The sequence below is a fragment of the Parasteatoda tepidariorum genome, chromosome 1 (assembly GCF_982258835.1).
Source record: "Parasteatoda tepidariorum strain Cologne lab strain chromosome 1, Ptep-v5.0, whole genome shotgun sequence".
Lineage (NCBI taxonomy): Eukaryota > Metazoa > Arthropoda > Arachnida > Araneae > Theridiidae > Parasteatoda > Parasteatoda tepidariorum.
The window spans coordinates 105,021,229-105,038,719 of NC_141755.1; the positions used below are offsets into that span (position 1 = coordinate 105,021,229).

General features: G+C 26.4%; 1 protein-coding gene across 1 annotated transcript in view; it reads right to left on the reverse strand.

The window, feature by feature from the left end:
- Positions 1-439: 439 nt before the first annotated feature.
- LOC107447177 (oxysterol-binding protein-related protein 9) overlaps positions 440-17,491 on the reverse strand; it is a 50,087-nt gene continuing 33,035 nt past the window's right edge. The window contains exons 14-21 of the mRNA XM_087150104.1: positions 16,515-16,683; positions 14,695-14,788; positions 13,994-14,168; positions 12,480-12,576; positions 10,542-10,664; positions 7,542-7,633; positions 6,089-6,224; positions 440-3,237 (exon numbers count right to left, since the gene is read on the reverse strand). Coding sequence (XP_087006230.1) covers positions 3,154-3,237; positions 6,089-6,224; positions 7,542-7,633; positions 10,542-10,664; positions 12,480-12,576; positions 13,994-14,168; positions 14,695-14,788; positions 16,515-16,683 — 970 coding nt within the window. The 3' untranslated portion in view covers positions 440-3,153. The remainder of the gene's footprint in view (positions 3,238-6,088; positions 6,225-7,541; positions 7,634-10,541; positions 10,665-12,479; positions 12,577-13,993; positions 14,169-14,694; positions 14,789-16,514; positions 16,684-17,491) is intronic.

Here is a 17,491-nt window from a genome sequence, read left to right on the forward strand (position 1 = left end):
TTATGCAAAAAGTGAAATTAACATTAAGGGGTCCAAACTTTCATCTATTGAGACTGTTTTTCACATTTCAACAACCCACTATATTTTAAGGTTTGGAAATCGCACTTTATAAAAAAAGAGGTATTTTTATTAAAAGTGTGTTATGCTACTGATTTTGTAAATTAAAATATAATCTCTAATTAATTAGCTTATTTAATAGTTTAGCATTTGACCCATAAAGATTGAAAATTGGATTATCGGATCAAAAGGGTTATTCAGGGTTTTATTTTGCACAATATATATATAATGACTCAAATAAAAAGTATCTTCAAGTGAATAAAGCAATCGTTTAAAAAGAATTTTGTATAAAAAAGTGTTCCAAGTAAAAATGAATGTTCTAACTCTGGTCTAAATTCAATTTATTTAATAAGAAAACAGTCAATTATATAAAAAAAGAACAAACTAGTAAATAAAATTTATTATATTCAAATAAAAAAACTAAATTTGTACAGAATATCAATATTTATAAAGAAACAAATATACATGTAAATTTGAGACAACGTAGATATACACATAAATGAAGGCATAGCAGTTTCTTTAACTAAACAAGGTTTCTTATTCTTTAAATTTTTATGCTATCAGAAAAATAAAAATTCTTTTTTGAGCTATGAAAGTAAGTTTTCTGCAGTTAAAAAAAAATTTCTATAAAATTAAAATCTCCCACTATGCTACCTTCATCTTAAAAATATAATGATAATAAAGAATATTACATTGTAACCCAAAATAGGTTTATATATACATTTTTTAAATTTTGATATTTTTAAAAACTTATAAACATAATTTTCTTATTGGCCGAAAACTCACAGTGTGATTACTTCAATAATAATGATACCAATTTTTTTGGTTGTCATCAGGAAAAAATTTATGAAAATAACAAGTTTTTTTCTTTTTTTTTTACCTTAAAATATTTCTTTAACCCTTATTTAACAGTAATAAGGTATAATGTTTAATTATCACCATTTCTGAAGTGTATTCTCTGGTATTATATTTTTGATTAGTATTTTAAATTAAAGGCTTCAAACTAAAAAAAGTTAAAAACAAACTAAAACTGGTGTATCTTTATTATAAGGCAAATCAAATCTTTATATCTTAATTGAAATTTTATGATTAATATATGTATTTAAAACGTTACAAAGATTATGAATCATTTATTAAACAAGAATTAAGTTATATTTACTTATATGATAAGCTTTGTGTCTGGTAATCATATGCATTCAATAGGATGACTACAAGAGGGTAAGACATCATCAGAAATTATCTTTTCATAGTATTAATAAATAATCTTTATAGTACAGTGAAAAACATTTAAATAGTTTTTTTTTTAAGAGTTAAAATTTTAGATGCCGTTGCAAAGGCAATTGGGTAAAACTATTAGTATCCTTATAGATTTTAGAACTAAATCTATATTAATACAATAAAACATAATATATTATTTAATTGGAGACTTTATTTATGATGTAACTATCTGTCTAACATCTAGAAAACAAAAAATTGTTTAACAATCATAGAGTTTAGTGCGCAAAGGCAGTTGGAGTAAGAGCCTCCAAATTAATCAATAAAATTTCATAGTTATTTAAAAATTACATGCATGTTTTTTTTCTTTAATGTTGATTATTATTATTATTTTAACTAGTTCAATTAATAATGATATTGACCACTTTAGCTCAATGTCAATTATCATTAGATTTCTTTTTATATGCTTTTAAGAAATTTATTAATTTTTTTGGCAAGCCACTATTTATTAATCGAACTTATACTTAAATTAAATTCATACTTTTTTTTTATAAATAATTTATTTTTAAAAAAATTATATTTTTGAGCCTAGGGAAACATATAAACCATTAATATATATTAAAAATCTAATTTCAATAAAATTACATTTGAATATCAAATAAGCTGCTATTACACATTAATTTTGAATTATAACATTTTGAAGCTTTAAAATAAAAGATTAGTTTCTTAATTTTAAAAGTTCTTTTTCAGAGATCAGACGTGTTAAAAATAGAATTTCAAAAAATGTTTCTAAGTTTGAGAAATTCCTAGGTCACATAAGGTAAAATTAAACAAAGCACAGCTCAAAGGCTGTTTCCAAAGGTATTTAATTTAGCTAGAGATTATAAACAACATATACATAACAATTATAATATATTTCAGAAATGAATGTACAATTTATCAACAGTAAAATTGCTACTTATAATAATTTTACTATTACTGTAAGTCAAATATATCACTTTTTTACAATTAATTCTCAATTCCAAGTTAAAGCAGAAATCTAATAAAAATGTCATTTACACAAACAGCTACAAGATCAGAGGATATCATTGAATGGTTCCAAAAATAATCTAAATTCTGTTAAATCTAATAATTTTATTATAGAATATTATGTTAAATCTAATAAAAATAATCTAATAATATTGTGTTCAGCTTAGATTTAGATAAAAGTTCTGAAAACTAATTAAGTTAAAATTGTTTGCATATTTTATGGGGAAAACAGGAATATTAAATTCTTTCCCACAGTATTAATGAGTGTTTAGCGCATAATATATTAAAATAATAAAAATAGTATAAAAAAAAAGGAGTAAATATGTTTTCTTAAGATAAGAGTGAAAAAAATACTAAATTACAGAAAATGGTTTAAAAAGAAAAGAAAAAAGTTATTATTATTTTTTGAAATATTAATATCGAAATTGGTTTATATATATACATAAATATGTAAAGGACAAAGCAAGAATAAAATCTAAACCTAAGTTAAACCAGTTTAAATGAGTATTATTGAGGCATTGCTTTTTAAGCCAAAGAGGGTTGAATGCCATCTATCCACTGTAATTTTTTTTATAGAAACTATTGTCACTTTCTATTTAGGATATATTATAACATATTTTATAATTATTCAATTTAAAATAAGTACTCTTATAGTGAAAAAAAAATTTTTTACTGCAATTTATGAGAAGTGTGCAACACAGGTTATGTTTGAGTCAATCTAGCTTTAAATAATATATATAGATTAAATAAGAAAAATAAGCATAATATTTATAAATTTATCCATTTAGCAAAATTTTTACAAATTTCTTCAGGAAAGTCTATTTAAGTTGAATATTGTAAAGAGAATGAAATTTATGACTGAATATTTTCCTTTTCGTGCAATCTCACTTGCAAAGACTTATCATAAACCCAATTTTCTCCGATTTCGTGAAAAGCCTGAAAAAAAGAACAAAAATATTTAGTTATTTATAAATAAAAAAGGTGCATAAAAAGTAAAGTGAATTTTTAAAAGATAATACAAATAGGTGAAAACTTATTATGTTTGACAAAATGAATTACAGCACCACTAAATAAAGTATACTATTCTTTCTATGTGACATCAACTCATTTGTGACTGTGTTCAAGTGTAAGGCAGTGCTGCCTGTAGGTAAATTTAATAACATTAAAAATGTGTTTTTTGACAAGAAACATAGCCTCAAAAGGTCTGTTCAAATATTACTAAAGCAACTAACCACGGTGAAAACCTGTAAGTGAAAGTTCATTGGGCTAAATGATATTGCACACCTTTTCCTTAGAGGATGGTAGGGCTATCCGAAATGTCAATGATAGTAAGTTAATGGCCAACTGTATCAAAAATGAGAACATTTTGTAACATTTCAAAAATTTTTTGTTATTTATAGAAAATGAGTATTTAAAAGTATTTGAGTCATTGTAATTGTCTCAGGAATAAAATGAAATGTTAAAAAATGGATTAAAACTAACAGAGAAATATTGCTTAACTAAGCATTCTAAGCAACCCAAAGGAAGTTTTATAACTGTTGTTGAACAGCCGACCCAATTTTTGGAATGTTCAACTCTGTAGCTTGGAATTTTGGACCCAAGTTGCATTAACAATAAGGGAACTCTTGGTTCAAGTATTAGGAGACATTTGCCTTCGCGGAGGACTTTTTTGATGAAAGTAAGCCGCATTTGTGTTACATGGCGAGGAAAATCTACTATGGTTAGCCTTACGGCAAGGAGGCTATAACCCATGATCCACTGAGGATAATTTGGCAGCACTGTGGTTAATGCAAGACAGGTGCGGAATTCATACAGATTATCTATTGATGAAATTCGAACCCAGTTCACATGATTGGAAGGCGAATGCTCTCTATCCCCTGAGCCATCATGACTCAAAAGATTGCTTATAGTATTAAGAATAAAAATGGCTATTCAGTCAATATCTTCTGTTTACGCATCGTACATCATACCGTTCCCAAAGAAAGTTTGATATTTTTCAAAAAAATAAAGAATAAGTTTAAAAAAACTGGAGACATGAATAATATCATAAATACATTCACTACCTTAAAAAACACATGCAAGCATTTCTAAGGGATAAGAAATGAACGAGAACTCAAAAATAACACAACTTCTAAAAGAATGGCTTTGAAAAAAATCACAACCTAATCCATAATCAAAAAATTTAAATAAGTAACAAAATACATGGGTTTAACATTATTTTAAGCATATGAAAAAATTAGTAAGTAGCAGGTAATGGTTATTAATTGATTCTATGTTGCACCTTTTTAATAAACTAAAAAGTATTCTGTCTTCTAAAAAAGTGCCTTGCCTTCGGTCAAGCTCAGGTAGAGGGAATGTCTGGTTATGGCACATCTTAACTAATTTATGTGAGTTGACATAAATCATTCATGATGCTGTATCAAATAAATTATTTGAAAAACATTGTTAAAGGAATAATATATTTTCTTTTTAAATCAGTAAAAAGTAATTTCTCCTATTGTATATTAAATTCTCAGATCGTAAAAAGGTAGCTGGGTCATAGATGAATCAAAGACTAACAGTAAAATCTAATTCTAATTTCAGTCAATCTAAATAAAGTTTCGAGTCAATCTAATTTTAATTTCTAACGTAGCATTTATACAGTTATGAACTGAAATGAATAGAGAGTATTTGATCATGCAACAGCACATTCTTTAAAGTATAAGATTTTGGTTAACTACTTTAAAATGTTTTTTTTTTTTTAAATATTATGAATTTCTGCTGTTAAAAGATAAGATTGCACCAACAAGCCAATTTTTAAAAAATCCATAAAACAGTTGTACTATTCCAAATGGTAATTTCAATGTGAGATGTTATATATTGTATTATTTTAAAAAAAACACTATGAATTTATGCTATTATTTTATTTATTTTTTTTTAAATCTACTTTAAGAGCCAAGTAAGTCAACTGATTAAATAAGAATATCACTTACCGACCTAGTAGTAATTAAAAAACTAAATCAAACACCATTTTACAAAAAATGGGACAATTTTTAGAAAAGTTTTTGCATCTTGGATTTTACTCAAGAAACAATGAGGAAATAAGAGGTAAATTAAAAAATTATAATTTTCTATCTACTAATAAAGATTTAATATTATTTATTCATGAATATTTTATCTTGAATCACTAATAAAGTAGGTTTAAATAGAATAAATTAAGTAAATATTTATTAAAAAAAAATTGCAATAAAAGAAAACTTACATATGGAAAAAGTAAAAATATATCCAAGTATTTCAATTAAATGATAAAATATAATAAAATTACTTTATAATGCAACTAAACTATTAAAAAAAGAGATGGATAAAACATAAAAGGAATCTAGCTTAATCAACCGTAGAATAATGTTTTTAAGAATAAAACAATAATAAAAATATAATACTCAATCCTTTATTATTTGGCAATTTATATATAATAAATCATAACAAGTGCAAATTACAAGTTTAATTATTCACATAATAATTTTTTTTTTTAAAAGTGAAATATCTAGATCTTCAAAACATAACTAACAGTATGAATAAAAAGGGATGGTAACAACTACGAGAGAATACTGTTTAACCTTTAAAAATAAAATGTAAAGTATTTTTTTAACATTCAAAACATTTGGGTCACAATATTTTTTCAGTACTTTATATGAATAACACGAATAAATACTAGCACTTTCATGTCTTCAGTTTGTATAGCATTCTTTAATCATTAATGATTGAGAGAAGTGATATTCTTCATAAAGCAAAAACCTATAATAATTACCCTAGTTTCCCATTTTCTTTTATTTTCTAATCTTTCCTTTGCTTCTAATCTCTGTTTTTGCTCCAAAATAAATTTGGCTTCAGTAGCAGCTTCAACATTCCTTAATCGCAATGCTGTTGTGACATCTTTCCACATTCTAGAACATAAATTAATAAAACAGCATGAGATAGAACAAATCTATATTATCTATTTTATTCTACATTCAATATCAGTTATAAGTTAATTATTTCTATATAAATATTTAGAGATAAGTTGATAAATGTACTTTTCTCTTTATTTAAAAATTTTACTAACAAATTGTGAAATTTGCATTACATTCAACATATTCTACTATTAGCCCAGTACTTATTAGATTTTGATTTATTCAGGCATGAGACTGGGAAAAGAACAAAAGGTCTGAAAATAATTATTAACTCAAATTATAAAAGAAATAGAAAAGAGTGTCAATTTCATTTTCCTGAAAAAAAAACATTTAATTATTATTATTAGCATAATTATTTAAAGTGTTTTTTACTATGTGTGTATATTGACAGTCTGACAAACTGTTGAGCTTTATACATAAATCATGATTAAAGAAAACAAAAAAAAGAGTGAAACAGTAAAAAAATATAATCAAAATATTGACATTAAACATAGCATTTTCCTGTTTTAATTTACTTCTAGAGTTTGGAAACTAAACTTCTTCCAAAAGTTGGAAGACCACTTTATTAATGATTTAGAGGATATTGTTTAAATTTTTTAAGAACATTTAAAATGTATCAGTTGATGTACTTAGATTGAAAATTTAGAAGTTAAATATGTTTATATAGCAATGTTTATATAGTTATACCCAAATAAAACTCCATATTTTTTTTTTTTTTTTTTTTTGCTAAGAAAAGAGCATTTTTGCTAAACTAAAAAAGTTAAAATTAATTTATGAAGATTAAATTAAAACTAAATTTCAAAAATAAATTTCAAGATCAGCAATGGGTGAAATAAATAACAAATAGTTGATTTATGATACATAGTATTTTACTAAATTGATTTCAAAAAATGTACTTATTTTAAATTTTATCCTATAGAAATATTTCACGACTTATCAAGTTATGTTTGTTAAAAATACCAGCTCTTTTCAGATACTCCAGATAAACTACATTTATGGATTTGAAGAAACCATTTGTTAACGACTTCTAGTGAAATGCTTTTGTTGTTTAAATTTAAATGATACCTAATCTGAGCATAAATTTAATAAAAAAGAAAACATCTAATGACGATCACATGCTTACAAATAAAGAAAATCAATAAAATAAAAACATTTAGTTGCTCCCTAGATTCAATAGATTTTATTCACTTTAGTTTGTTCTTAAAAAATGGTATATGTGGGCAAATAAAAATATTGGTTCGTCAGGTTTTGTAACATCTATTACTATACTTTAAAAAAAAACTTTATTTACAAATACAGAATTTTGTTTACTTTCTAGATTCATAATTCTCTTGTTCTACTAAAGGTTTCACTCGTTTCTTTATAATTGGAATGGTTCTAGTATCAACAAATACTTCAGTATCCTGAAATGAAAAGGGATAATGCATTAATTCATAAATAGACTAGTTTAAATGAATTTGAATTCCTCAAGATACACGCAAGAAATAAATAATTTCAAAATACATAGTACAGTACCCTTCCAAATTATTAGGGACACTTAAAATTTCTAAAAAATTGTCATTTTTCAAAGTGTTATAACTTTTTCAAAAATGAATCAATTTTCATAAAAATTTCAGGATATCATGTTCTTTCTTCTATCTTCTACTTTCACCTAAAAATTATTAATTTAATTTATCTCAATTTTTGGCAAAAATTTGCACATTTGAACAAAGCAATTTTTCTTTAAAAAAAAAATTTCAAGTCTGACAAGTTGCTACTTTGTAACAAATTTTTTTGCATAAAAATTATTATTTACACATTAAAGTACAAGTCATTAACTTTAAAACGCGCTAAAGTAAATGACTTTACGATTTTTTGTGACTGAGATATGAGATTTTGAAAAATTTTTGTCATTTATAGTGAAAACGAAATTATTGTGAATTCGAAAATTATTTAGTATTATTTTTTTGCAACGTTCTTATTCAGATTAATTAAGTTTTTGATTTAAAACATTATTACAAACAAGAACATTATTTGTAAATTTGCAATAAAATTTTAAAAAACGACTCAAGAAATTTAACTTTATTATAAAATTCAAAAACTTTTTACAAAAACAAATGTAATAAAAAAAAATCTTAATATTTTGTAACATGCCCTTTTGCTTGTATAACTGCGTTTATTCTTCGCGACATACTTTCAATACAAGCTCTTGCTTTTGAAATAATATCTGGGCTATTCCAGATTTCTTTCGCCAAAATACTGCCACAACTCACTTTTCACTATAAATGACAAAAAATTTTCAAAATCTCATATCTTGATATCTCGGGGGGGGGGGGGGGGGGAAATCGTAAAGTCATTTACTTTAGCGCGTTTTAAAGTTAATGATTTGTACTTTAATGTGTAAATAATAATTTTTATGCAAAAAATTTTGTTACAAAGTAGCAACTTGTCAGATTTGACATTTTTTTTAAAAAAGAAATTGCTTTGTTCAAATGTGCAAATTTTTGCAAGAAATTGAGATAAATTAAATTAGTAACTTTTAGGTGAAAGTAGAAAACTGAACATGATATCCTGAAATTGTTATGAAAATTGATTCATTTTTGAAAAAATTATGACACTTTGAAAAATGACAATTTTTTAGAAATTTTAAGTGTCTCTAATAATTTGGAAGGGTACTGTACATTGTGAAATCAGGTCACTGAGTGACCTGATGATAATTACATTTTGGTAATTTATGATTTTTTGAGTAATGGTGATAGAAATTATTTCAATATTTTATGGTACTTTGTGTAAGAGTTCATGTTATTTTATTTATTCGATATATTAAACTATTACTTAGTTAGTAATTATTTTGATTTCAGCTCTATTTGCAATATTTGTTTCAAATATGCTTCTTTTTTTACATTATTTTTCTGTATAAATGTATAAAAGCAATTATTTTGAAAATATGTAATTTCTTTGTATTTATATAATGTTTAAAGTTTATTTGGATTATACATGAGAAGTAATGGCAACATAATTATTACAGGGAGTGAATTTAAATTACTGAATTTTAATTTTAATCAATTAACTGTAATTATGTCTGACTCAACTGATTTGCCAAATGAGGCAGGGATAAATAATTCAAGTAAATTTAGTTTTAGTATACCTGTTTATTTTCAGGTATTTCATAATATGTTGAGTGGTTTGTTAGTCAGTTGAAAGAAAATACATTATTACAGTTCAATATATTACCTACAGTTCAAACTGAGACCTTCCATCTGAGAATTGATGTAAATAATGCTAGTAATCTTAACACTAATTTTACGGTAATGGATGGCCCTGTCTATTCATCCACGAATCCATCCACTTTCAATATTAATAATTTCATGTCTTCTAAAATGCATAATTCAAATTTGTCAATTAAAAACTTTTTAACTTGTAATATTGATGAAACAGTTGAGAAAGTAAACATTGTTTCTAACGATATTAACCTTCCAACAATTCAATCTAAAATTAATAATGTTGAGGTAAATTATCTATTTGGGCTTTTCAATTTCTTTACTTACATTGGACATTTATAATAAATTTAAGCATAACCATAAAGTTTGTTTATCTAGAAAAATACAAATAATAACAGTTGATTCCCAATTACAATTTTCATCATGTGTTATACATTGTGAATACTTTTTTTTAAAACAGCAAATAATTTTTTTTCTCCGACATTAAGAGTGTATCGTTCAACAAACATGAAACTTCCTTAACATGAAAATTGCTCAACATGAAATATTGCTTTACATGAAACACATGTTTAGTTCTGGGAGTTAGCAATCAATTATTGTTCTATTTTACATGCTTAGCAAAATATTTTTAAACTGATCGCTTAACATGAAAAGAAACTTATCCGGCATAAAATTAGAACTTTTTGCAATATTTAAAGGTGTTACTGCATTTAAATCATGTTTATTTAATAGACAGTCAACCATTTTAAGTTTTAGCAAACCATTAAAACATTATTATAAAGTAACTTTACCTGCTGATATAGTAAGACGTTGGCTCTAATACTACGAATGCAAATTTTATTTGCGAAAAAATAAACTCCTTAATTTTCTGAGAATTTTTAATTCTGCAAGGAAGTTTTGAAACCATTGGTTACCATCTTGCTTAAATTTTCTTACCTATATTATTCTTCCAGGCAGGATGCTTTGTTGCAAAATTTTTATACATTTTGAAGGGATGATTAATCATTATAAGAATGGAAAGAGAAAATAAAAACTACATCAAATTCATAACTTCTGTGATGCACTACAGAACTAACACATCAAAATGAAAATAAATGTCAAATATATTTACACCAAAAGACCATTTTCCTTCCATAATTCCATTCCATTCACCAGTTACAGATAAGAAGGCTTTTTTTTCTGTTGGACTAAATAACTCTGATGAGATGCGGTGCTTTTTTCCTCCGTATATAGGCTGCAAGCATCAACATTACACAAGATCAACATTAAACAAAGCTTCTCAAAAAATAGTCTTTAATGTGTTTATTTAAAAAGATTTTTGTCACACAAAAATATTAAACGGCAATAGATTGATAATATATTTTACTGCAATTTTATTGAAACATGTTTTTTATAGGAATAATAATAAAATAGAGACCTTGAGAAATGGTCATAAAGAATAAATTTTGTTACAAATGAAGCTCAGTGCTTTGTAAAGAGCAATTGACATCAAAATGCTTTCTAATTAAATCTGACGAAGAGCAAGAATGATACAAGCATAGCTACCAACATAGATAGGAAAAAAATCCAGTAGATTTTACGAAATAAAATAAATCTCATGTTAACTGTTGCATAATATACTAAATATTTTACATATAGGGAATCTTAGTCATCAGAACACAAAAACTTTATCATTCTAACATAAATGGTCTACAATATTTTTCGTTTATAATCGAAATTAAATCAGGGGTGATTGTGAGCCCAAGTGAAAATTCCACAAAATTTCTTAAGTTAAAAAAAAAAAAAAAAGACGGTTAAATTGAAAAATTTCAAAAAAAAAATTTAAACAAGGTTTTTTTTTTCCTTTTTCTCAATATTTCTTAGTTTACTTAAAATATATTTAAAATTTTACACATACCTATACCATTTATACATACCTATGATGACCTGGAGAAGTAATTAAAATTTACAAATATGTCTTTCTTCCTTGAGTTTATGATTATAACAACTATTTACTGATATAAAAATGAATATTAATCATGAATATGAATGAATCTTAGAAAGTATCTGTATGGCTCTCCTTTACAAACAAATAAAATAAACTGTGTTTTTAAGTTCCACCTTTGAAAATTTGATTTCCGGAAACTTCTGTGATCAATGTTTTTTTTTAAACGTCTGGACCTTCGATCTCCGGAAACTTCCGGATCACTGTTAGCGAAAAATCTGGAAATCCGGATTTTTTCCGGAGCACAATCAGCCCTGTTAAATGAACTAGAAATATTTTTTATTATGTTAACTCACTTTTAATAGTAATAGACAAGTAGTTTAGAAAAAAGTTAGTTAAAAATCCTTTTTATTAATTTAAAAAAGGAGTTCTGAAAAAAAAAGAAATGAAAATTTTAAATAAGAAAAAAAGCTTGAAACTGATTATTAACAATGAGGCTTACTTCATTATGTATTAGCAATACTTATTTTAATATTCAAGTAAGCAATAAATACTATTTCAATAGAGATTTTATTAGGAAACTCACTAAATTTAGGGAATTTTCAAAAATGTGATAAAATAAGGAGAATGTTCACAAATGAATAAAAATCAGGAGAATTCTTGCAGACCAGTAGAAATAGGCAAAATTCAGGAGTCTACTGGTAAATTTAGTAGAGTTGACAGTTGAAGTATTCTGAACTGAAGCCTGCATTTCTAGGTGTTGATTGGGTACAATAATATATCAGAAACAAGGAAGTCCTACTTATAATACATTCTTTAAATATACTATAAGTAGGTCAAAGTATATATACTTTGTTTGTGAAACATAATATATTCTCAAACATGTCCAACTTATAATATAATTAATATTGATAATATATTCTTTGTTTGTAAAACATAAATAAATCATTAATTTTCAAAACAAATAATGTGGAAATAAATATAACACATGTTTCCGAATTTTAGTAAATCGAGGTAAGCTAGTAAAGCCGAGAGCATACTTTTTAAAACAAAAAAAAATACCGAAAATTCAAAGACTATGTATAACCTGCATCACTCAATATAAATGATAAGAAAAGCACATACCCTCGTGTGAAATTCGACATTTGCATGATAACCAGTTTGAGGACAAGTAACGGTTACGGACCCTCCAAGTTCAATCCAAGGTACACCCAATATAGACCTGAAAATATTATTCTTTAAATAAACTTAAGCAATGAACCATGTGGAAGATAGTTGAAAAGAAATAGTAAGGGCATACTTAGCATTCTATGATAGAAATATTGTGAACAACTCATAAAATTGTAGTGTAAAGAATGAAAAACATTTGGAATAAAATAATATAATTATTCATTTTTTTTAGAATTTCAATTATTCATCACAGGTCATTGTAAAAAAAGGAAGTGAAAAAAGTGATTGTGAATTTTTGAAAAGTGACTTAAAAACAGTTTTAATATATTTATATTTCAATCTCGTTGAAATTGGCTTGCGCAAGGATTATTATGCTTTCATATATTTATTGCAATTATTTATATGTAGTGGTGGTCAAACTCATTTATAATTATTATTATAATTCAAAAAGTTAATAGGAATAACCTGAGTATTGCTACCACTTTAAATATGAAAATAAAATCTTCCGGAAAATCCAGAAGAGTTGGCAGGTATGTTAATGTATGTTTTTTTTTAATAATTTTGTAAAAAGAGAGGATTTCTTTTCAGAAGTCACCTCATTAGTTCGGCCTATACCGAGCCAATCTGGCTCATCATTTGCAGTTTGCAAGGAAACTCCAAATATTAGAATCGAGAAACAGCCAAATAAGATATATCTTTAAAATTTGAAGACAAATAAAAACAGCCCAAGTACGTTAGAGAAAGAATTATTTGATATCTTAAGAGTTAAAAAATATTTCATTAAAACTTGATAGTCATATCATGAAATTGGAGCATTACAAACCTAAAATCTAGTAAAAGGGGTTAATCTGCATACGATTTATCTCAACATGGGGACATTTCTCTTTTTACTTCCTTGATCAACTTTTTATTTACTACTTGGGAGAAGCAGCAGTTTGAAAATGGAACTTGCGGTAGAAGAAGAATTCAACAGAATTTGTTTCATCCGATAAAAATTCATAATGCTCATGTTCAAAATATGGCTCCTAATAAAATAATTGACAGATAAGTAAATGGTAGCAAATTATTTAAAAAGAAATATTTTTTATAATGGCAGGCATTTGGGTCTATTTCCCATTGGCCTCAGAAATGCCAGAACTGCTACTCTCTTATCGTTAGCCAGTGGGCACCTGTGGCTAAGCCATTGCAGTGGAGTAGCGCCACCCACGTCATACAACCACAAATCCATTCATAGGCAGGTTACATTCACACAATGACACAGAAAAAAGGACATAGAACCCACAGAGAGAGAAAGTTACATCCATGCCTATGGGGGGATTTGAGCCCACAACCACTCACCTCGTAGTCCAGTACAATAACCACTAAACGAGTGATCGGCATTTGAGAAGAAGAAAAGTATTCATTTTATATACTAAACACATATTAAAAATTTTCAGTAAATTTAATAAGATTGGGATGAGATATCTCACCTGCCGTAGCCATTTGGGAAGGTTAAAATATATTCCTCATTATGTTTCATAACATTGATAGTTGCTTGCCCAATATTCTGGACTCCAATCGAAAGGCCCAAAAACTTAGACTTGGTCCAAATATGCGCTGTACAACTGATCCCTTTATTCACATGCTCAGCATAAAAGGCAGAAACTATATTTAATAAATAGAAGATATAATAATCAACTAAAAATCAAATGCAACTTAAATAAGCAGAGCTCTTTTTGCAATGCTAGTGAAATATAGTGAAAGCATTAAGAAATATATTGGATATATTAGCCAGAAAGTTTAGACCTAAATGTTTAACTAAGTGCAGTACAAAAAAGCTTCGTTAGATCAAATATTCAACACCATTTAATGCCTATCTCCAGTTAATGCAGGAATATATTTGTAATTTATGCAAATACTTAATATTTAGCAAAATTTTTATTAACAAAAGTTCATTAATAAAAGTTCAAAAATAAAGTTTATTAATAAAAGTTCACCTCAACTCAGGCTGAAACAATATGACATTACTTAAATGACATGAAATAAGTTGAAGCACAGAGTATAAAGCAAGCGTATCTTACTTAAATAACAACAAAGAGCATGGGGAACTTATCATTTACTTAACCTAGCAGCATAAAAACGGTTTTTACTTAATCTAATAGTTAAAAAAAAGCTTTAGTATTTGAATTACTTGGTGGGTGATGAGACACTTGTTCGGCAATAAATGTTAAGTGGTCTCTCGTTGCCCAAGGAACTGGACCGTTTTTCACTTTTACGGGAGTTTCCTAAAACAAATTAAAAAATAAAATTAAATAATGAAATTAATAAAATGAAATAATAAGAACTTAGTGAAGAGAAAAATATCTGCGAAAATTCACCATGCAAAAATTTTTTTTTTTCAATATTGTCCATCATTATTATTGTACCACATATAGCACTTTCTACGGCAACACAGTTTCATTTCTGACAATCTAAATCCCTAATGATTTTAACTTCAATTTCAGTCCTAATCCTTCAAACAGTTTTTCATTACTCTTTTCGTTTTGTTATTTCAATAATTTTTTTTTATGATTTTCATATAGGTTCTAAGAAATAAAGATTCTTAATACATTTATTTGTAATTCGTATCCAATAAGAATTATTTATTTTACAAGACACATTAAATCAGTAGGAACATTGGAAGGAAATCAAGTATTCAGTGAATATATTTTCTAAAACTATGCGTCTTTTGTGATAAGCACCACAAAATTTTGAAGCTATTTTGTGGTACGTGAAAACTATTAACACATTAATATGTACATTTTTTTTTAGCTCTCTAAGTGATAGTCTCAGCTTTTTCTAAGCTTTTACCTGCAATCAACATTTCCCTCCTACTATTAATAGGAAGATTAGTGAGTAGAAAGAAAATTTCAGTACAATTTTACCCAAGGGCTCAAAATGCTTGGAGGATTAACCAAAAAAAAAAATTTTTATACAAGCATAAATAAATATTTAAATATTACGTTGAGTAAAAAATTTTCCGCCAAAATAAAAGAATCTTGTAAAATGATAAATTCATACATGTTAAGCTCTAACGCAATAGTTCGTGTTGAAACATTTTTGTCTTGATCAATGATTTGCTTTAACTCGTCACATTCAACCCCAATACAGTAGCCACAACCTGGTTTATCTTCAATGTCAAAATTCCCAACTTTAAACATTCAAAACCAAACTTTTACTGTATTATAAGAAACAGTATTGAGACCTAAACTTTTACACAGTTTGTTTGTGGCATTCAGTTGCACTCAGTTTGTGGCATTCAGTTTATTTCGGACCTCATAGTATGTAATCCATCTGATCTGTTGACGTGATAGCTCTATTTTAAACACTTTTTTGGTGCATAAGATAATAAAGTTTTGACAAGCAAATTACAGAGTTGTGTAGTTCCAACTTTAGAATGCACAAAACCGTTTAGAGAAAGGTTAACTACCACAGGAACGGCAGCTGTTGGCAAAGAAGTATCTCCTCTTGGCGGAAAACTTTTTACTCTTATTATACTTTAATGTTACAAATTTTTACTGAACAGTATAAATTAAAAACAAAATTAACGGAATGCAAAATATGTCTAATTAATTAATTATTAGACTTCACTGATAATTAAAAGATTATTTAATGTGAGACTCAAAAATTTACTCCGCAAAAAGAAAAAAGGTCGATTGTGGCTTTAAAATTCTAATTTTATTACTAAGATTAGTTTACTAGTTATTTATTAATTAAGATTAGTTTGATGATGAAAATTACCAAAAATTAGCCTGAAATGCATATATTTATATTTTGTAACATTCTATTGAGAAGTTTAAGATGGCTAATTCAGCACAGAGAGAACTATTTCATACAAGAAGCAAACATTAACAAATAGACAAATCAAAAACATTTTTTTGAGGGTGTGGAATCCAAAAAGCATACTTCTGAAAAACAAGCTATTTCATCAAAAAATGAACAAAATTTGTCAAAGTAAAAATTATTAATTACATCTGATTCTTGAATTGAAGGAATATGCCAAAAGCAGCGGAATATCTCCCCGAGTATAGGATTATAAGGTTTTTTAGCGACGGAACTTTTTCTTCCAGCATGGAAGGCCGACAAGTACCATCGGATGACTTGCACAAATCTATCTTTTGGGTCATCAAAATCTGGAATGCTGAAAATAACGGTTTCAGATTTATATAAAAAATAAAACAAAAATTATCATTACATACAAAAATTTTGAATAATAATTATATTTACTCAATGGCAGCTACTTAAAAGAGTTGTGCAATCATAATATTTAATTTGAATGCTTGAACTATAGGTTTTTATGACGCAGATTTTACTTAGGTTACATCAATACGAGTAACAGTGTTTGAAATTAATGATGGCACATTAGTTTGTAACCATTAAAATTTTAAATGAACTGGAAAAATATTATCCTTGATTCTATAAACCAGGATTGGTATGCAATTTTGGATTTTTAATTTTCGGTTTTTTTTTTTTTTTTTTTTGCCACAGAGATGTTTCATTTCCTTTAAAACAGAAGTTTTCAAAATAAAAAATTAAACACGCAAGAAGTTTCATATTAAGGTTTATGAATTAACATTGTGAACAGTTTGGCTGATATGGATATGTAACTGTTTTTATGGATTAAAGAGACAAAGTTTGAAACCAGGTGGTAGCACAATCAATATTGAAAAGTGGAAAACGAACATCACTTTATTTTTTCTTACAAACTAGAACCCAAATGTTTATAAATCATGTGTTTGCAGCCACCAGAGAAGATATCTTCCTCCTTATAAGAAGGATTATTCAAATGTTTTTGGAAATCTTGCTGATCATTTCAAAAGAATTCATATTTTGTTGTCCACATTTTTATCATACTGCTTATTATTCACTGCTTATTATTTACTAGCTATTCTTGATATTTTACTATTTAAATCAATATTCAGTGTCATTAATGACATTAAGAGCTAGTA